General features: G+C 46.9%; 1 protein-coding gene across 4 annotated transcripts in view; it reads left to right on the top strand.

Annotated features, from left to right (window-relative positions):
• col14a1a (collagen, type XIV, alpha 1a) overlaps positions 1 to 21,679 on the top strand; it is a 76,586-nt gene that overhangs the window by 31,363 nt on the left and 23,544 nt on the right. For all 4 annotated transcript variants that reach the window (XM_049026408.1, XM_049026409.1, XM_049026407.1 and 1 more), the window contains exons 18-34: positions 341 to 473; positions 1,301 to 1,339; positions 1,968 to 2,110; positions 4,701 to 4,830; positions 5,748 to 5,870; positions 6,706 to 6,855; positions 9,367 to 9,483; positions 11,167 to 11,313; positions 12,716 to 12,790; positions 14,145 to 14,284; positions 15,354 to 15,477; positions 17,772 to 17,915; positions 18,156 to 18,320; positions 18,672 to 18,710; positions 19,095 to 19,233; positions 19,679 to 19,821; positions 20,122 to 20,231. In XM_049026408.1, the coding sequence (XP_048882365.1) occupies positions 341 to 473; positions 1,301 to 1,339; positions 1,968 to 2,110; positions 4,701 to 4,830; positions 5,748 to 5,870; positions 6,706 to 6,855; positions 9,367 to 9,483; positions 11,167 to 11,313; positions 12,716 to 12,790; positions 14,145 to 14,284; positions 15,354 to 15,477; positions 17,772 to 17,915; positions 18,156 to 18,320; positions 18,672 to 18,710; positions 19,095 to 19,233; positions 19,679 to 19,821; positions 20,122 to 20,231 (2,061 nt within the window). The remainder of the gene's footprint in view (positions 1 to 340; positions 474 to 1,300; positions 1,340 to 1,967; positions 2,111 to 4,700; positions 4,831 to 5,747; positions 5,871 to 6,705; positions 6,856 to 9,366; positions 9,484 to 11,166; positions 11,314 to 12,715; positions 12,791 to 14,144; positions 14,285 to 15,353; positions 15,478 to 17,771; positions 17,916 to 18,155; positions 18,321 to 18,671; positions 18,711 to 19,094; positions 19,234 to 19,678; positions 19,822 to 20,121; positions 20,232 to 21,679) is intronic.

Genomic DNA, 21,679 nt, shown 5'->3' with positions numbered 1-21,679 from the left:
CCGCGCTCTGCCCTCCCCGGAAGGCTTCAACGCTAAATGTGCCGTTGGGATTTCTGTGACAAGGACGGGCTCAGGCACAGCTGTGACTTATAGATAGCGAGGGGCAGGTCGATATGTTTACTCAGCGGCACCGGAGCAGAAAATAACAAGCGGGGAGGTCAGGCGGAATATTTCACACAGCCGAGCCTGTATCTCCCTCGTGAGCCGGTCTGGGTGTCTCCCACAAAGGAAGACCTGGTGACCCCTCACGAAAGGCTTTGTTTACTTTGTGCCAATTTGCCCGGCTTATGAGCGACCTCCATAACCGCTTCCACCTTCTCTCCCGTGGCCGTCGCAATAGACGTTGATCTTGGGCGACTATGACAGCACCCTGCTGGTGCACCTGGAGCCGGGCACGCGGTACGAGGTGGCGCTGTCTGCGGTCTACGCAGGCAATGTGGAGAGCCGGGCTGTGATGGCGCTGGAAACCACACGTAAGGAAGTGACCGGGGCGCCCAACAAACACTGAAAGCCCCTCTGGCTTTATACATACACACACTAATGACGATATCCATCCATCCATCCCTCATAACCCTCATCCAGAAAGCTGTCAGGCTGAGTCAGGGATCTGTCTCAGAAAGGCCATGGATTTCCTGCATGGGACACTGGGCTGAGAGAATTATTCCCAAGGGACAATTAAGACACCCTAATTCACTGAAAAACCAGGTGACACCTACAGTGACAATATGCAAATGCCATACAAACACACACACTCACAGTTGGGTAAAATGGGGGCATCAAACCTATAACCTACCGTGCAGAAAGCAAATTCCCATCCATCCATCCATCCATCCATCCAGGCATTAATGCATCCATCTCCCATCTGTTTATCAGGGTTATGCAAAATTCATATATGAATTTATATGAAAATTATACAAACACAATCTTTGTTTTGTAATCGTATTGCATCCCACATCCTTCCACAATATGCTGGCCCGGTCTGAGAGTCCACAGGCCTGATAGTGCCGTAATTATCTAGCTTGGAGGTGCTATTTCGTACCTTCCCTGCTGCATTTGCACAGAGCCGGCACACATCTCCCGCGCGAGGCATTTATGTTCTGTTCATTTACTTTTTTAAACATAGTTCTGTCACACAGGCCATGCATCACGTCTCTGTCCTCGTTCCTCCTCCTCCATTCTCGTCGTGTCCACCGACGTTTATGTAGCTGCAGACAAATGACAACTGCTCTTTTTTTCTCTGCCTTGTATTAGCTTGTGGCGCTGCATTAAGTATTAAGACCGTTTTAATTTCTCTTCTTAGTGAAACGAGACTCTACAGCCCCGTCACCTACCGCCTCAGGTAAATACTGCTTCCCAGAGATGGACTTGTAAAAGGGGGGAAAAAAGACGTAACTTTCTTGAAGACGACTTCAAAGATATATTTGATGGTGTAACAGTTAACTTTTAAGGTCTGTTTCAGTAGTGGACGTCTCTGTCCAGTCTACGGAGTGATTTATCGGGAGATAAATGTGGGGGGTCTGGTGCTGTAAGCTGTACTTCTGTGTATGACACGGGAACCGCGCTGTCCGCAATTCCGGCTCCCATGCATTAATTGCGCCTGGCAGCTTGTTTTTCTGTGCCAGGTGAACATACATGGTTGGTCTTGCGACCCGGCAGCTCAGGACACTAAATACCCTGCTGCCCCCTTGCCCCCCCCCCAGCACTGATTAACTTCTTATTAGTAACATATATTATTGTTAGTTTTGTTGCTATATTGATTCCCCTTCATGCTGCCTATTGTTGACGTATACATCGCACTGTGTATTAAAGCTCTCCCCACGATCACTGCTGTTCGTATGATGTTTGTAGTCCTGGGGGAGTGTTATTACATAGCACCGTATACCTGTGTGGAGGTATGACAGCGAAGCGAACTTGACTTAATTTGACTCGGCTTGACTGTGTTGTGACGCTGGGTCGTTCCTTTCCAGTGCCACGGGTCGGCGTGAGGAACCTGCGCATCGATCGCGAGACCCCGGACAGCCTGAGGGCATCCTGGGACCCCCACATGCTCAGCGTCAACCAGTTCCGGGTGTCGTACAGCCCTGTGAAAGGCGACTGGGATGAGGAGGAGGTGAGTGCGACGTCCAGGGCCATATGATCATTTTGGTCATAAACCCAAAGCAGGTCCAGTTCACTGGAGGTAGGCTGAAGCTCCTGAATGCCGGTTTCTTACAAGTTTACTGGGTTTAGTTCCCGAGGACCAAACAATAGCATGACATTTGGGCTAATATGACGCAGTTTAGTGGTGGGGGGGACAGAGCCAATTAGGAAGGAGATCAAACTGCACCATTAATAGAATGCAAACATTTCAGGACACTCTTGCTAGGTTTGCCTTTTTATTGACTTGGCGAGGGGGGGGGAGGGTCATGTGATTTTTCACACATCAGTCAAGAATGGAAATGCCTTGCAATCGGCCTGATTTTAGTCTGCTCACATTCTGGCGGCGTGACAGGATAGGGGCGACCAGCGTTCACCGGTCTGTCATGGAACACTGAGAAGAGAAAGACTACAGTCTTGTAATACACCCCGAAGGACTGGATGTTGCTCTCCGGGTCGTGTGTTACCTACCGCATGTGGCCCTAGTGCCTCTGCCTTTTTGGCCACACGCGTTAAAGGGAGGCGGCGTGAAACCAGAGTCGCCCGTAAACATGGGCCCACCACGTCTGCGTTTTTAATTTCCCGTCTGAGACCGCTGGCGGCCCGGGAGACGCGCCGGAGCGCCGGGAGACGTTACGTTAGCGTGTGAAATGTCGCAGAGGGAAACATCCACAGGAGATAAAAATAGACCCGTCAGCTGGACGCGGTTCCCGGGGAGGAAGTCCGTTTGTTTTCAGTGTGTTTGCTTTACGACGTGCGGGCGGGCGGGCGTTCAGCACCATGGCCTGGGTGGACAGCTCCTCCCCTTCAGTCCCCTTTTTTATACAAGCGTCAGAGCGTGTACTGACAGATCAGGGCATGGCGGTTTAATTCTCTGCTTTGTAAGCCTCAGTCAGCCAGAGTAGATTGATTGCGGGCATTATAAATAGTTTATGAGACGCGCATGCATTATAAAATCTCATTTCGCGTAATTACATTGGATTCGGACGGACTGTTCGGCATACCCTCCAAATGACACTGCTGCTTTCGACCCCTAATGCCAATGACGTTTTTCTTTCTCTTTTAAATTGCTCTGTCAAGCTGGATATTGGCTGATGCTTATTGCTGTTAAGCATTTGGAAGGAGCCTCACTGTGCATGCTTGAAATGTAAACAGGCACAGCACCCCTCATGTCCGTGAAGGCGGGACTTGCACACGCCCGTTTTGTACGTGCTTTCCACAGCACCAAGGCGTTAATACCCCCCTCCCCCGTGGTGGGGTCAGTGGATATGTCAGTGCTCAGCCCGAGCCGACGTGTCACCGTTGATGTCCTTATCGAGATCAGAGAAGATATCTTGCAATGGACACTGTTGTCATGAGAAAGTCCAACTCACTCATGCCCTTGCACCTGACGTTTAATCACGGCGGTGTTATCTGCAGCCAGAAGCTATTTTGGTTGTCATGAAGATGATTTTTCTTCCAAAGATGTTGGAAAGATAGAAAGTTGTAGAACTCAGGTCATGGTTGACTTCTGTGTTGCTAAACACTGTGTCCATTTACACTTGGGGCCCTGAAGTGACACTGTTCTATCGCCAGAGAGTCAAACGTTAATTTTAAAGAGTGCGTCCTGACAGCAGAGAGACACACAGCGCTCCGGCAGCCTGCGCAAGTGCGTTGTGATCCGTAGTGTGTAAAGCTAGCGATCCTCTCTCCAGAACGGGTGCCAGAGCAGCATCCATACAGGTTTACAGGTTTGAGCCACCATCCACATCAATTTAAGCACTTAGTGGGTGGTCGTATCAGACCATTATGACCCAACAGTAATTGCTTTTTAGCTATATAAAAAACATTTTATTTGTAGAGCAGATATGTTTTTCCAGAGTGAAGTAGATTTGAGACAGTAGGGTGAGCTGGTTCCTGGAGCAATTGGGGGTGAGAGCTGTCGCTCAAGGGCCCAATGGTGACATCGTTCTGCTGACCACAGGATTTGAACTTCCCATTGCAGGGATGACCCACTGAGCCACACTGCACTCCCCGACGGTACATTTTCTAGTGTCTGGCTAATCTCCGTGTGACTGTAAAAAAATGGGCACTGTTAAGCTCGGTATATCTCATTATTTCTCTTCCACTGAACGCGCTTTATTGTCGGCTTGCTCATTAGCTGCTGTTGTTGTCGCGCTTAATCATGCCGAATGAAAACATCTCTGACAAATTGCGGTCTATTAAGTCGGTCATGTTGGCAAATTTCGGACTGGCGTGCTGTCATTCCGGCCGAGCGACGTCGTCTCACAACTAAGAGGACTGGTGATTTCCCTCCGCTGGAGATCCCCAAGAGGAACAGAAGAGGCATGTGAGTTTAGTCACCAGTCAAACAGAGATAATATAAACAGCGGCCCAGATGATTGGATTGGTAGGGTATTATTAATGGGCAGGGAGGGAGATCAGAAACAGACCGGCGGACCACTGTTCCCATTAACCCTCCCAAGGAGCGACAGCATCATGCAAACTGGTCTGAAGTGAGGACAGTAAGTCGTGATTATTGGATCATATATCTCATATATCATGTTTTATTCTTTTAAATATAGGTGTTTGTGTCCGGTCAAGAGAACAGCGTCATCCTGGAACACCTGGGGCCAGACACAGAGTACAAGGTGACCGTCACTCCCATCTACGCTGCCGGAGATGGGACCAGCGCTTCCTCCGTGGGCCACACGTGTAAGTGGATCCTCGAGGCTCCAGCAGCTGCACACACTAAACACACAGGCACACTACGTCGTGTTTACATTCCCCGGCCCATCCTTAAAGCAAACTATTCCCCGCTTTGCCAATAATCACTATCGCGGGCCGACGTAAGTCCTGGGGTCACTTGACACAGGTGGTGGTTTTTCGCTGAGCTTGCACTATTGACATGGTAAATGTGAGCAGGCAGGGAGACAAATATCGATTTTGTCCATTAATAAGGATGATGGAAGCCCCTCATAAGAGCAGTCTCCCTCCGGCCAGTAATAAGCCTGTGAAACAGCTTGTTTTTCCCCTCTGTCGTAATTGATTACACACACCACTCTTTAAAGCATTACCTCAGAACACCGATTTTGGTCTTTTCTGCTCTTTTGAGTAATGATTTAAATGTCACTGGGAGGATTATTCACATTCTTAGGAAAGACAAGCGGCTGACAGTTTGTCTCGCAATTCGAAACAAAATGCAGCACAATGCTGAGCTTCAATAACAAATAAATCCTTCACGGGTCTTCATGAATTTCATGTGAATATATATGCGTCATCGGCTGTTATATATAGTTGGCTCTTGCTGACCAAAGAACATGCTTCTCACGGCCAAGTGCTTAGATCGGGTCTCCAACTCTGGTCCTGGAGAGCTACTATCCAGTAGGTTTTCTGTCCTACCTGGCTTCTGATGACCCACACTTGTTCCTGGTATTTACCTGAGCACAGGTGTGGCTCATCAGAGGCCAGGTAGGGTAGAAGACCTACTGGACAGTAGCTCTCCAGGACTGGAGTTGGTGACCCCTGGCTTAGATCATAAACCCACCCGGCTGCACACAGGAAGTGATGCAGGAAATCAAGTGTTGTCCCCCCCCCCCCCCCATGTGAACTTTGTGTTTGTTTACCTGCAGTACCCCTCGCTGCACCCACAAACCTGAGAGTGTCTGAGGAATGGTACAACCGCTTCCGTGTCACATGGCACCCGCCTTCCTCCCCCACCGCAGGCTACCGGGTCATTTACCAGCCCATCTCCGGTGAGTGTGGGTCCCGGAGGAAACACTGGGCGAGTGGGAAGGAGAGAGAACTAGAAATTGCATTAATAGCAGCAAACGAAATACACCAAGGTGGGTCGACAGTTGGGACTGTCGCTCCTTCTCCATTACCAGTCAAGCATTGAGCAGAACCTGTGATCTGGAAAGAGGGCCATCTGGGAGACATGTTGCACCTTTAAGGTTTCTAGAGAAACAAATGTTCCATTAACTGCGTCGTAAAATGGGGACACCCGCTAAATCACTGTAAAAGGGCATTTCGATTGAGCGGTTTCCTAACTTTGGTGTAATTGGTCTATAAGCATTTGCACAAGACATCGGCTGTTTTTGTCCACTTAAGTTTTGTCTCCGGCGTATGAATGCCTTCTTAATTGCAAGTATCATAAAGAAGGAATGCAGTTCACCGGAATGCAGTTAGCGGTGAACGAGGTAAGCGTTTTGTCATTGTGATAGATGGTGAATTACTGATGAAGGGCAGGGTTCATGCATTTTACTGTCCTTACTCTGGGAGTGCAAAGATCTGCTGATGATATTATGGACTGTCAGATCGTTCAGGGAAGACAATGAGCCATTTCTCTTCCTGTCATGTGGAGTAATGATTTAGGTAAGCAGAACATCATTAGGTGATGAACTTGAAGAGGGAATCCTCCCCTTTAAGTCACTGTAAGCACTCTGGTTCTGGGGATGAGATGATCTGTGTGATTTCTCTACCAATGTCCTGCACAGTGCCTCGAGACATTTTCCCCCCATAATCAATCACAATCAAAGACAGAGGCTGGTTCCAGTGAATTTACGCCCAGAGACTGTCCGCTCTCCGCAGTCCCGGGACCAGCCCTGGAGAACTTCGTTGGGGACGACATCAACACTCTCTTCATCATGAACCTGCAGAGTGACACAGAATACAGTGTCAAGGTCATCGCCACCTACAGCACAGGCGCCAGCATCGCACTCACTGGCAAAGCCAAGACACGTAAGGTCTAGTTCCCTTTTCCAACACTCGAGGTTGAGGAAAGCCTGGTTCGCAATCCTGCATGATGGGCAGTTTGGAGAGACCAGTTCATCTAACTCACAAGAGGAGGGGGGAACATTTGACTCTGCACATAGTGGGCTATAGTGCTGACCTGCAGTAGCATATAACAGTATACATTTGTTACACGTGCTCATAAAAGATAAATACATATTTTCAGTATATTCTGTGTTCTCTGTTGTGTCAGCAGTTAAGAGTGGGGATTTTTTAAGGACATGATGCTAGTAAAATGACTCATTTAATGCATTTACTGTCCCATGAGCGTCAAAGCCACAATTTTACAAGCTACTGTGGCAAACAGCCGAACCTCGCATGGGGTCCCTTAAGGTTTCCTCCTGCGAGACGTCTTCTACACAGCAAACACCCCACTGGCAGCGAAGCTGTGCTGCAGCCTTTGGACAGCCGCATTCAATTCATTTACTCACACTCATTTACGCAAACTACGGATTAATACAACGCAAAATGATTAACGACGTGGAGAAAGCGCTGGTATCCTGTCGTATCGAAAGAGTCACATTACTTCTGCATATAAATCAGATATTATCAGGAAAATCGCTAAGTAAACAACAAGTGCCTTTATTGTATAAAAATGTGATCATACTGTTTCTCTTTGCTGAAACCTCCACCATCACACCGCTCAAAATGAGTGAGGCGTTTTCATCAGGGTGAAGTCAGATAACCGCGGCGTTGAGACAGCGTCCCCGTGCGGCACGGTGGACAGGCCTCCAGTGCGGGCGGCAAATCTTTATCTCTCCAGACAAGCCGTTATTACAGGGGAAGCAGAAACACGATTCTGACACGGATAACAATATATTACATCTTGAGCCGTGAAAATTCTATTTATTAATTTTTCGGCTCTTGTTCTGTGTGTTGCATCAACACGCTCCATACCCCTGTATCCCCGCTCCGTCTCACGCAACTCTCGTCCACTTTGTGCGTCAATCCAATTTGAATAATTCAGTAAAATAATAAATGTGGCCCCCTCGCAGTTGTGCGCCCAGGTACGTGAGCGCATGCATTTTTAATAGCGCGGGCTACTGAAGGGCGCCAGCAGTCACATGCATTATTCAGGAGTGCTGGCAGGATTAAGATAAGCCGCCTCATTCCGCCATATGCTCCTGCGTGTTCTCCATCTTGTTCTTCAAGGAGAACATCTTCTGAAGGGCCTTGTTGACTCGTTATGTGCTGCTAAACCGCGGCCTTGCTGACCACATGCGTTCTTCTTGTTTAAGGGCTTGAATTTCAGAGACGCACAATACGGTTTCAGATAAGTCTCCTCGGTTCGACTGTATTTGTGAGAGTCTCTCTTACCAGGAGAATTAATGGAACCACACAGCACTGGGGCTATGCAGGGAAGTGTGAGTTATTTATGGACAGGGGTGGGAAGGGGGACCTGGACAGGATTGTGGACAGGTGGAACATCATAGAAGTGAAGAAAACTAGTCAATCCATCTAACCTGCAGTGAAGGGTTACCAGGGAACAGGAGATATAAACCAGAACACTGCAATAAATAATCCTTTTGGGCAGGAGGGATGTGTGGAACCAATCAGCACAAAGCTTCAGGCACCTGACCCTCCCAGCCTTTCAGCCTCACCCCCCCCCCCCCCCACCCACTAGAGTGTTCATTTAGCTGTTTGCCCGCTGCTGTTTCTTCAATAGGATCCTATACAGTATAGATCGGATTAAATGACTGTAGGTTTTTCAAGCAGGACAAATACACAGAATGTCTTATTTAATTACTTTTTTCTTCCTGACTAAGAAAATAAACTTGAGGTACAGAATCCAAGCTGTACTGTATATACAGCACATTGAATAGCAAAGAAAATACTGTGGATCAGTAATTTCATTGGACGTATCCGCACCAGAATTGATTTTGCTTAAATTGTACCTGCATGTTGTATTTCTTTTTTACTGAAGTCTGCAGAACAGTGTTTTTGCTATTTAATTACTACCGATTCTCCCATGTAGAAATGTTTGTTCTACAAGAATTTTTCTTTTTATTAGGCAATCAGTTGTTGCGAAAATGTGTAGCTCAGCAGATTAGTGCCAGTGACCGGATGGTTGTTGATTCAAGACCCATGGCCAGCACAGTATATGTAGTCTTAGACAAATGAATCTTATAATTAGGTAAATGGTAGATGCCTGTTTTTTACTGTTGAGTTTATTCCTTTTTGTTTTAAATTATGTCGATGTATTAGATATCAGCAAAGATATCCACGCCGTTTTTACAAACCGATTCCCCATTTTTGTCATTAAAGACATGTTTTAGCAGTGTACGTTACTGCATTCTTGCTGAATATAAATTGAAGCCTCCCCCCACTGGTGTGAAAATGGAACCTTCCCCCAGGAACATGTGATTCCTCCCTATGCATAGCTTATGCCCCTGCTCCAACCTGGTGGGGTAACTTATACCCCCGTTCACGTATGTATTTCCTTGTCTCCATATCACACAGTGTACCTGGGAGTGGCAAACCTGAACACCTACCAAACACAGAGCACCAGCATGTGTGCTCAGTGGCGCCCCCTCCAGCACGCCTCCCTCTACAGGGTCGTCATCGAGTCCCTGCACAGTAAGTGGCTCCTGGCTGACACTCGCTCATTCCTGACTTATCCTTACTCTCTGCGGTGATGAGGCGCCATTTCTCTTTCCAGTATAATCCCTGTTTGTTAACAAAAGCAAACTGGCGTCTGACGAAGACCAAATTGTCAGATGAGATCAGACGTCTTGGTGTCTTTTGAAACAGTGTCAATTAAATTTTTCTTGCTATCAACTATTGTAACTTTTACTCAGGAATGGGGAGTGAAGATGGCAACGGTTCACAAATTTATCATACATCATATCGTGATTAATACTGGGAAAAGTGGTACAGGGTATTTGAAAAAATAATTCTGAAATAGTGACAAGTTGAAATGAATTGTTAAGAGATAAAAGCAGAATTATAATAAATCTGATTAATGTGAATTCCTAGTGGAAACAAGACTTTCAGTAAAAGTCACTAACTATCTTTGAAACGCACGGCTTTAATTGATTGAAATTTAAATTGGGGGCACAGTAAAGATCAGTCACAGTCTTTACTTGAATGCAATGGTGCCTTTTGCTAGAGTGTTAAAACTTTACTACCTTATGAAAAAATAATGCCCTCCTAAATTGCCCTCCTGACGGACAGCGACAGTGTCACCGTCAGTCGGCGTGTTTTACGCCGTTAATGAAAAGCGCCGTGGTCCGTATTTTTACTGTGAGAGATCCATTAAAAGTTAAACGAGTGTTCTCAGTGAGTCATTTTAATGGCTTCCAGAGACTGTCTGTAGAGGGTCCAGAGAGAAACCAGTAAAGTTCTGGCACTGTTTGGGGGTGACACTTTCACATGTGTAATAAAAGAAAGTCCTCTTCTGGATTTTCTTCCAGATCTCAGAAATAAATGTTATGCATATGTATATATGCACACTCCTTAAATTGAAATAACCTGTTATCTGTGTGGAACCTTGGCTGCATTACACTCAAGCAGAGCCATGTATTAAACTTAGATGAAGACCCATGAAGGAAACGTACCTCTCGGGGCATGGATGTGCTGATAGTACACCATGCCAGAATGCCAGAAGTAGGAGAATCCCAAGGAGGTGATTGCAAAACAAAAGTAGAGGGTAACACGGAAAATTTCCTCCATGGGAGGATCCACTGTAGCATTTCTGCCTGGAGTCACACGGGAGGTCTTCGGATTTTCGAAGGGTTGCGTAGTCTGTGTGAAACTCAGATGGGAAGGTTTGTTTAATAGGACACGCTTGCATCATTCTTTGAGAGGGAATGTTTTTAATGTGCTGTGGGTTTGTTATGTTGTAGGTCAGGAGGATATTGATGAGATCCGATTACCGTTATCTGTGAAGTCGATCGGAAGTTGCCTTTGCTTAGGTTCTTATCTGCTATATCACTATCTGATGCACAGGCATTGGATCCAGACAAGTCCTCGGGCAGAAAAGCGTTACTGCGCGTAATTAAAGTGTCTGGTTTGCATGTGAATAACTCTGTCAATTCAGACCTGGTACATTGTTCCTGAGATGCCCTGTGTCTCTAAGTCTGGTCCTCAGTCCATCTCAGTCCGGTAAGAGGAACAATGGCTCAGTTTGTTCTTAATTTCACGGATTACGCCGAGAAGCTAAAGACCTTGGGGAAGAGCGGACGAGAGCGATCGACGGAATCCGCTCATCTTCAGCGTGTCCCTTTGACGATGGCTGACTTCCATCTTGTCTGACCGCAGACGGACAAAAGCAGGAAGTGAGCCTAGGGGGAGGAGCTTCTGGACGCTGCTTCCAAGGCCTGTCTCCCAACACCCCGTACAAGATCAGCGTCTATAGCCAGTATCAGGGCATGGAGGGTCCCGCAGTGACCACCGTGGACAAAACACGTAAGCCCCTGCCTCCCGCTTCTCTAGTCCATGCTGAATTACTGCACTGAAAAAAACATGTTTACGTTCCCTTTGAAGCCAGAATGATCCCCTTGTTTTGACACAAATTGAAGTTGGTGCTGACCACCACGCAATCGGACATTTGCATCAGCCTTCTGAGGTTTGGCGCCCATAAACAGTCACTCCACTAAAGATTAAATTGACGCAAATTTGGAGTTGCTGAAGCAGCGTGTTGTGCTAACCAGCTAGCTAGCTGTGATCTTCTGACTCTACACGCTAGCTATTTATTTTGCTTTTGAAACATTGGGGGGAGCGACTATTTCAGTGGGCTCCCAGAAACAGCAAACCCACCCCTGTCTTCACTGCTGAAATTTCGAGAGGCTACTATGAAGAGTAATTTCCACTGGTAGAAGTGGTTGTGTGGGACGCCGGCGTTTTTATGGGTAGCACACATATAAAACCGCTCCACCACATCGTCTAAGAACATGCACTATAATTCTGCACACTGTCTGAAAAAAAAGTACCAATTTGAACCTTTGAGGGAACAATTACTTGTCAGAGGGGCTGTACCCTCAAGGGTCTGCCAGTTGTATCCTAGTTGTAGGTAAATGCACCTTTTAAGGCACAGAAATGAACTCTGAGGAACATTTAAGTAGCACTGAGGGTACATTAATGTTGTTTGTGCCTTGGGGGGCAAAACTGTACCAGGACTGCAACTTTTTTCTGACTGCAGTAACTGGCAACCAGTAGTCTAGCTACTTGACTTGACTTGACTTGACTTGACTATCTACAGTTAGCCTTGCTCTATGTCCGTGGTTGCCTTACTGCTTCAGCCCTGCCTATTCAGAGGTTTGATGTGCTTTGTTTTGGTGGGTGCGTGCTGCCTGAGTAGGCATATTCTGTTTGATTGGGCACGCTGTGTTTTGGTGTCGGGGCCGGCTAAGACTATTGTAGTCAACTAAGCCGGCATTTTCGAAATGCCAATAAAATGGGATCGTTCATTTGGAAATGAATGCAGTGCATTACGGATGCTGGGTCACCCTCTGCTGAACAGGTAAATCGTCAGACTGATCCTTCGTAATCTTTCTAATTGATCTTCTTACCGTTTTAAATGGATCCTTTGGTGTCTTTGTTTATATCCGGATTGTATGGAGAGAGCTTTCTGTTTGCCTTGAGGCACAGTTAATTGCGCCACTCCAGTGTGCTTGTCACCTTGTTCCAGCAATGAGAGGCCGATGACACGGACCACCAGCACGTCAACAGGGTGATTCCATAAGGCAATCTCCGCGGAGCGTCTTACGTCACTCTAAACGGCGCCCCTTGGGAAGCTGTGAGGGAACATTTTTCAGGTGGAAACGCGAGACCAGCCGCTGAAACAGGATGCGTTTTATTTCATATCCAGGTCCTGCTCCTACCCCACCCCCCACTGAGCCCCCAACAACGCCCCCCATCCCAACGATCCCTCCCGCAAAGGAAGGTGAGCCTGTGTCCCTGATGGGCTGCCGTCCTCATTGGTATTACCACACGGGTCAGTCTCATCACCTTAAATATAAGGATATTACCTGTAAAAGGTGGCCTTTGCTACTCCTAAGGAATTACTGCTTATTGGTCTATTGCGGTAATGTGCAAGCATCCCACCCAAATAAACAGACATGTGACCATGCTCAATCAGCAGAATTCATTATTCTCCTGTTAGAAAAGTCACTTTTCTTGTAATTATCAAGGTAACGAGGCAAACTGTAATACATTTAATGCTCTATGCATGTTAGTGACGGGGGCAACAATAAAGTATGCAGCACCTCAGGAGAATAATTTAGCCTTCAGAGGCCCAGAAGATTTTTATTAAGGATTTATCAAGGGGGTCTCAGACTGTTTGGCTGGGAGGTGATGACAGTGTGTGTGTGTGTTGTTTGGGGAGGGGGGGGTTCAGGGGTTGTGTTGGCCTCACCTGGCCAGTGAGAGATGCCAGTTGGTGACACACAGTGTGACTTAGATGGCATCACTATTTAGTGCAGGACCTGACTATGCTGAATGAAACCATACCAAATACTTATTTATTAGATTAATTAAAATGCTACCTAGATTCCTTCAGAGGTGTAGGGTATGGGCTTAAAAGATTTCAAAAAATCATCTTTTCATGAATTAATCTAAAGGACTCTCCTCTGGTGTGAACTTTACATTAGTAACTGTAAAAAAGGATGCCAACAGCACGATGTGAAACAAATGAAAGTTATATTTCTAACTTTAAAGTGGTGTTAACAGGACATTTACTAACTTTAAAAGTGTGAATGTTACATTATTGTACATCAGTTAAAATTAGACAATAAGATCCATGTGTATGTCAACCAAAGGTCATTCACAGAGACAATTAAAGTACTTCTTGCCCCCCCCCCCGAGCCCATTGTGGCTAAAATCAGAAACTGTACTCAGTAATAGCGTGACTGGGCCCTGCCAGGACGCGGTTCGATTATCTGTCCACTTGAGTTTTGGCGCTGTCCCGCTCCCTAATGGAGGCTCATTGAAAAGGCCCCAGTACTTTCACTTCAGGATCACTTGAGTGTCACTGAACTGCTTATGCATCCCAGACGCATCGACCATTTTAGGGCTTATTTCTCTCTATGGAAGACTCACGTTCCTTTTCTTAATTGTTATTGTGAAAAAGCAAAGTATCCAGAAATAGTCTCCAAGCGTCGAATGCCCAGTGGTGGAGAGTGGAGGGAATTTTGCTCTAGGAATTAGTATCAATCTTGTCCGCTCCTCTTTAACAATCGGGCACCCTGTGCACCTCCTGCGGTCTTAATGCCTGCCAAATGTCCCTCCCATCTCCTCAGTGTGTAAAGGGGCCAAAGCAGACCTGGCTTTCCTGGTGGACGGCTCCTGGAGCATCGGGGACGACAACTTCCAGAAGATCATCCGCTTCCTGTACAACACCCTCGGTGCCCTTGACAAGATCGGACCGGCCGGCACTCAGGTGGGTGCGGGTACTTTGGGCCCATCTCCCTTTCGCATTTTCCGATCCTGCAGGCTGAATATGTTCCTTCTTCCGATGGCAATAAAAGAAAAGCAGAAGTGAATATTTCAGCTGCAGAAAGTCAAAATCCGGACCAAGGTTTAGTTTCAATCAACCAGTTAAGCACTTTGTGACTGTGGCTTTTTAAACTCAACTGGTTGGATTTTTGCTCTCTGGACCTTAAATATCCATCTCTGAAAATCCTGCGCTGTTTTTGATTAACGGCAGGAAAAGGTCGGGTTCACAAGCCTGAGACCACAGAGGTGGGCGCAGGCGTAGGAGAGAGTTTGATATTGGGAGGGGGGCGGCACAACTTAATAATTTAAATACAAAGGTCTATTATTTCAGGAGGACAAATGAAACAAATTTAGGTATTGGGAGCCACACATCTGGTTGTTACACCCTTGTGGGTGGGAGTCGAGCTACGCTCAAGTCGCACTGAGGCAGGATATTGTGAGGGAGAAACTCTCTCTGTCTCTGAATGCCCCCCCTTGAGCTTGACGCACGTTTTGAGTCATGCACCTGGGCTAAGAAATCCATATGTAAAACATCACCCATTCCTGGCCGGTCCTGGGGATTGGATCACTGGGGAGGGGGAGGTCAGAGGCCGGCTTGGGCGTGTGCCTCTCCAGAGGCACCATTCAGAGGAAAACAGCCCAGTGTCTAGACACGGCGAGGAGAGCACATTGATCATGCTCCGACCCCCCACCCTAATCGTGCGACGGTGCTGTGAGGTGGAGGGCAGCCAGTAAAAAGGCACTGTGGGTCCTACCGAATGAATGTGTCTCGTATTACGGTGGCAGAGGTGAGCGATCCCGAAGATTAGGGACCGGGGGATAGAATAACCATCCTAAGGTCCCAGGGAATCCTCCCTGCCGGAGTGAGTGATCGGGTTCTGGCGGAGGGAGCCAATCAAAACAGCTGACAGGGGCGAAGTGACAGTTCTGTGTTTGTTCTGGCCTGGGCCTGATAACTGCGGGAAAAAAATAAACAGCTCTGGGTGTTAAAGAATCGCGCCTCCTGTCAACAGGTCGCCATCGCACAGTTCAGCGACGACGCCAGGACCGAATTCAAGCTCACCTCTTACGAGGACAAGGAAACCCTGCTGGACGCCATTCAGCACATCTCATACAAGGGGGGGAACACCAAGACAGGCACGTATCAAGGTCTTCATTTTGGGGGCTGCGTGGTGGGGGTGGTAATGCTCTCCATGTGCCCTGCCTGATTTTAAACGAAATGATGATACTCTATGCATTCGTGTGGGGAAATTCGTGTGGAAAGTCTTTGCCTTCCCCATCTTGCTCTCCTTGACACACAGACACATATGTAGGTAGTTTGGCAGTGAAGGACAGCCATCTGATGTGGTGCCTATGGAGCTGGGGGTTAAGGGCCTCTCTCAGGGGCCCACGGATATGACTGTCCTATGGAGGCCAGGCTCGAACCTGCAACCTTACAAACTCGCTGTCCCCTGGGGCCGAGTTAGAGAAACAGGAGGTTTTCTGAAAAATATGGCACCATGCGTGTTATTTATATAAGTGTGTCTACATACATACATACATACATAAAAAATGCATATCTTTTTGTGTGCAGTTCGTTGGGTCGCATCATTTCGTAGCTGGTGTTTATTGAGTCAGCTGGATTTCAGTTATTTGCCACATTCCTGCCATACTGTGCTGCACGCACGTTATCTGGCAAATCTGATCAACTCTGACAACTTTATTATAGCACTTATTTTTAAGTGGGGACATTTTTCTTATTTTAACCACAGGGACGTTCCGAGAGTGTCTTCAGTTTCGGACTTCTCTGGAATTACTGGTTCGCTCTTTACAGTATTTGTACCCAAGGCGTAGTCATGGTGATTTCACTGTATACATTCACAGAGTGTAACCAGCCCTGTAACAGAACAAAATCACAGACCCCCTTGGCAACAAGCAGTCAGTTCGGTTGCAGTGAGATTTTTGTCCTGTTTATGTCTGTGAATAAAATACCTTCCCTGTTTTTTTCCGGAAGGTTGTGCCAACTTGTTTAAATTGGTCGTTAATTGACGATACTCATTAATGACTTTTTCTCTTAATGCGGAAACGATTGTCCCTAACCCTTCCATACCTGTGTGTGCTGGTTAATATGTAAGGGATCACGCAAAGATTGTTGTGATTAGAATCAGCTAAATTCAGCTTTTGATTTAAAATTATATTTTTGTTTAGCATTGTTTAGTATCAGCCGCTTTCCTTGCCCAAACAGAAATGGCCAGACAACATTACGCCCGTGTTCTCTCCCCATCCCAGTGCATCATGGGAGATTTCTGACTCCCGCACAGACTTTCTGAGGTTTTTACTGCCGTAAATGTGCAGAATTTTAACGAAGCCATTGGCACACTCGCAAAAAAAAAAGAAAAGAAAGGAATTCTCGGTCATTTATAAGAAATATCATTCCTATCTGCCTGTGAATTATTCTCACTTCAAAGGTGCCGTTTTGATGGATGAATACATAGGCAACTGAGGACATTTTCCATTATGGGGTGGCGTGGCAAAAACGCACCTCCCGTCTGATAAAGGCCACTGTATGCCTCATTGGAGACTCTATTCTCAATTTAGCCTGTTTATTTTGAAGACATTTTAAAACAGATGTAAGTTAAACATTCATGGAGGAGTGTTTACTCTTTTTTCACCTGCCATTATTCTTTTTTGACAGGGAGCCTCATAAAATTGCAGAAAGACAGTTGGATCCAGTCAGCCGTGGCTTCGGCGCAGATTAAATTTGTTGCAATTTTCTCTGGTAACATTTACTCCTCTAATATTCGTGCAGATACATATATTATTTGGGAGAACAGGGAAGATATTTTTAAGAGCTGATTTTTGTAGGTAACCTTAGACATTAAGAGGATTAGGAATGGAAATTGGAAATGGAAAGACTCGCAATTCCTCGTGCCTGTTTGATTTTGTCTGCCGGCTGCGACGGCTGCTCATTAAAATACTTCTGATATTTGGCGTAATCTGAAACGGCGGTTCTGCGCCTGTGCGTGATCGCGGTGCCTGCAGTGACAGATCGCGCTTGCCGCTGTCATTTGAATGCACGCGGCACCCTAGAGAGGAGCGGAAGCTATTGTGCAATTAAATGATTAGAAGTTTACTGGTTTAGTGAGGGATATATCCAATTTTCTCATGTCGTGTTCGGTTCCGGTGAAGGGCTCTGTGATACTGCGAGACCTGCATGTCCCGTAAAGTCGTCCAGAGGATTGCAGAATTCTGTGACATGATCTTGTTTCACTTTTACTTTCGGTCTTATCCAGAAGCCAGTTCAAATCCTGGAGAGTCAGAAACCTCACCTGAGTCAGTCCACTGTGACTCTGGGATTTCCACAGTGTCCATGATCGTGACTGCCGTGTGGATGAAATGCTCAGACAACACTCCCCCCCCTCCCCCGTGTTCCTTTCTTGCCCTCCCCCTAGGAAAGGCTATTAAGCACGTGAAGGATGCCATCTTCACGACAGAAGGCGGGGCTAGGAGGGGCATCCCTAGAGTGCTGGTGGTGCTCACTGATGGCCGCTCCCAAGATGACGTCAACAAGGTGTCCAAGGAGATGCAGATGGACGGTGGGTCCTCGTGTTTGTTAAGGGCTTACTGGTGTAAATTAGCCTTAAATTGGACCTACTGCGATTTAACATTTAGCATTTATTTTTCTTTAGCAAACTCTTTTATTCAAAGTCACGTACAAATTGAGAAAGTGGGGTCAGATGGACCCTGCCGCAGTTGGTTGTGACATACTCTGGGATTTGAATCAGCAACCTTCTGCACAGTGGACTTACAGGTCATATACCTTGATGCCTTCGCAGGCTACATCATATTTGCCATCGGTTTTGCGGACGCCGACTACGGGGAACTAGTGAATATCGCTAGCAAGCCTAGTGACAGGCACGTCTTCTTCGTGGACGACCTGGACGCCTTCCAGAAGATCGAGGAGAAGCTGATAACGCTGGTCTGTGAGGCTGCCTCAGCCAGTAAGCACGCTGCTCTTTCTGGAAGCCGAAACGTGCGTGAGACTCCACGGGGACACTATTCATCAACAGGATTTTCGATCTGTCACAGCACGGATTCTGAGATTAATATGCTCTCCCGTCAGGGTGTATTAGTACAACTTCAGTCATCAAACGGCAAAAAAAGTGTTATTCATACCTGAAGAAGGTGTGGATGGAATTATCCCGGGAGAGTGTGGGGTTTTATATATGCCTGTTCTTATACGTTATGTTCATGCATGTGTTTATAAACCTCATGTACACATTTCAGAACTTAAGAACATCACGGTATATTGATGCATTAGGTTTTTTTACAGTTGAATTTTCTCCTTTCAGCCTGTCCATCTGTCCTGATGAGTGGTAACACTTTGGCGGGTAAGAGATTTTGGCAAAGCATTCTCTCTTCGGTTTGCATTTATGCTTACAGAGGAGTTCTGATAAACAGGGGCAGTGCGGAGGTGTGATAGCAATCTGCCATTCTGTTTCACTGCGCTTGAATTATTACCCCGTCAGACCCTGTACGGCAAAGCTCAGCACGGAGAATGCGGTGTGCTCGCTATACTGTTCCGTATTTTCCAGTTTTTTAACTACCAAGAGCTGTGGTGCAGAGGGGAGAGTGCGTTTAAGTGCTTAAACGGAACGAGAATACATACTGTATACGCACCAGATCGACTAGGGCATGGGGTGGAGGCCACCATTGCAGGGAAGGAGACATGTAGGCCGTGATATTCTAGAGTTAACTCTGCGTTCTCGTCTTAGGCTTCAGGATGATGGAGATGTTTGGCCTGGTGGAAAAGCAGTACAGCAGTGTCAACGGCGTCTCTATGGAACCAGGAACGTTTAACAGCTTTCCCTGCTACAGACTGCACAAGGACGCTCTGCTCTCCCAGCCCACAAAGTGTGTATCCCAGAGCCGGGGGACTTCTGCTGCCAGTGAACAAACGGGCATCTTAAATAGCTGGAGACAAAGTCCGAAACGCTTCTCCCCCATTACCGTCAACATTATGTGCCTCGAACAATGATGCCAGACAAAGCTGTTAGCTGGATGCTAATTTCGTGCCAAGCAAAGGCTGATTTCTGAGTAGAACGTGGAACCCGGGGATGACAGATAGTGTAGATGTTCTTGTTCTAAGGATGAGATTGAGGTATCTGAGCAGAAACTGCATCACGGTGTAGAATTCTGGCATGTTATTAGCCACTAGGACGGCTAAAGTGAGAGTCCAGTTAAGTTTATCATATCCTACCTCTGGGTCGTAAACACTTATTAAGTCGATGAATTTGGCTCTAGTTAAAGTGAGCTGACGTGAGCAGTGACTGAGTGACAGGCTCCTCTTTCCCATCAGGTATCTGCACCCTGAAGGCCTGCCCTCGGATTACACCATCACACTGTTGTTTCGCATTCTGCCTGAAACCCCTCTGGAGCCCTTTGCATTGTGGGAAATCCTGAACCAAAAGAACGAACCCCTTGTGGGCGTCATTCTCGACAGTATGTTTTTGTTTTTTTTGTCAGAAACTTGGCAAAAAGGGTTGATGGAAGACTGGAAGGAGCACATATTGATCTGCTCAGTCCATCTGAGACACGCCGTGGAACTTTATAACACAAGAACCGTTTCTCTGTGAAGATGTATGTCTGCTCCCCAAGTTAATGCTGTGCCACTCTTTCTCAGTCAGCCTGAATTTTAATAGACCTGTAAATCCGTAATGACAGTTTAACGTTCTGTGTCCTTGTTGTGAAAAAAAAAAACACTGAAATTCTCCTGGTCGTTACCTGTCCCCTCAATCCCAGACAGCGACAAGACCCTGACGTTTTTCTACCATGATCACCAAGGCGACCCCCAGGCCGTGATGTTCGAGGGCCCTGAAGTAAAAAAAGTCTTCCACGGAAGTTTCCACAAGGTCAGAACCTATATTTTTTTATCCATGAAGCATTTACAACCTCACGGCACTTTCTGAGTCCTCGATGTTCGCTCTTCTGCTGTCTGTTATTTATTTTTGCATCGACCAAAAACCTGTGTGCCTCGATTTGGAAAGCGGGATTATGCGATCGGAGAGTTCCTCGTAAATCACTACTTCCTCAGCAGCTTGGATCACTCCCCCCACAGCCCAGGCCAATAGAGATGGTGTGTAGGGTCGCGGGAGGATGTGACCTCGCCGCCATTCTGCTCAAGTGCGCCCCCTGCATGCAGATTATCTCCCTCCACATGATGCTATTTTTAGGCACGGATGAATTACGGTGAGCGGCTTGTGTGCTGTGCGTCCCCCCCCCCGATATGATCTTTCCTCTCCACCCTCTGTTTAGATGGGGCCACACGAGAGGAAAAATTATACTCTCCCTCCGAGAAGCTGAGAGTTGTGCTGGCATGTTACATTCATGGCTCCTTTAAGACATTTTATCAGTTTTTTTTTTTTGCAAAGCGCCTGCTTCTTAACAAATCCACAGAGCGTGAGGTGTGGGGCGCAGTGGAAGCGTTTGTTCAGGGCGCCGGCGGGCGGCTGGGAGATCTGAAGAGCGGCGCCTGTAACTCCTGCCCTGGGCTTCCTGCGCTGGCCTCTGGGTGTCCAGCCGGCCTCTTCATAAAAAGTCACTTTCAGTTTTAGTTTTCAGTTTGGATCTTATCATGCAGCCGTTCCCAGCTTCCCGAGGCTTGAGGCTTCTGCCCCTGAACTTACATGCAGAGATGCTGAAAGTGCTTTTATTGTTAGATCCCAGTGAGCTGAGAGCTAGTCGGGGTGAATACGACCGGCTCCTGTTCTAGGCCGAAGAGGCAGCTGCCTTGGGCCCCAGAATTACCTACATCGTGGGAGAAGTGAAACAATCATTTTTTATTTATTTTTTTTGTGGGAGGGGTCGCCTCCCAAGTAAAGCTTTGCCTAGAGTCCCAGAAATGGTAGAGCCGGCCCTGGGGAGATGAGTAAGAGGCATACCTGATGGGGCTGTGGGACGGCAGGATGGCGGTGTTTTTTTGTTTTGGGGCCTGAAAGAACATGAAAGAGCAGTTTGGGCTTCAGAGGAAGGGAGACTGGCTGGGGAACCAGGCAGGCGCTCAGCCCATAGGCGCTTTGGTAGTCCAGACGCCTACTTTGTGATACAGAGACAAACAGTTTTATATTATTATTAGTAACTGGTGAGTATAGTGCATTTTACCTGAGTTCACCCTGCCCTGGAACCCCCCCTCCCCCACATCATCTTAAAATTACATTTCTTCCTTATGATTTTTCACTAGAAGTTTATATACTGTAAAAACATTTATGTAAGTCTGTCTGTGGTTCATCTTTCAGTCCTGTGGGCGACATCCCCTAGTGAAAAGTCAGGGGATTCACCTGGTTTGCAATCTAAATTAAGT

The sequence above is a fragment of the Brienomyrus brachyistius genome, chromosome 9 (genome assembly GCF_023856365.1).
Source record: "Brienomyrus brachyistius isolate T26 chromosome 9, BBRACH_0.4, whole genome shotgun sequence".
NCBI lineage: Eukaryota > Metazoa > Chordata > Actinopteri > Osteoglossiformes > Mormyridae > Brienomyrus > Brienomyrus brachyistius.
Note: the sequence above shows the minus strand (reverse complement) of the source record. Positions and strands in the feature narration are given on the sequence as shown.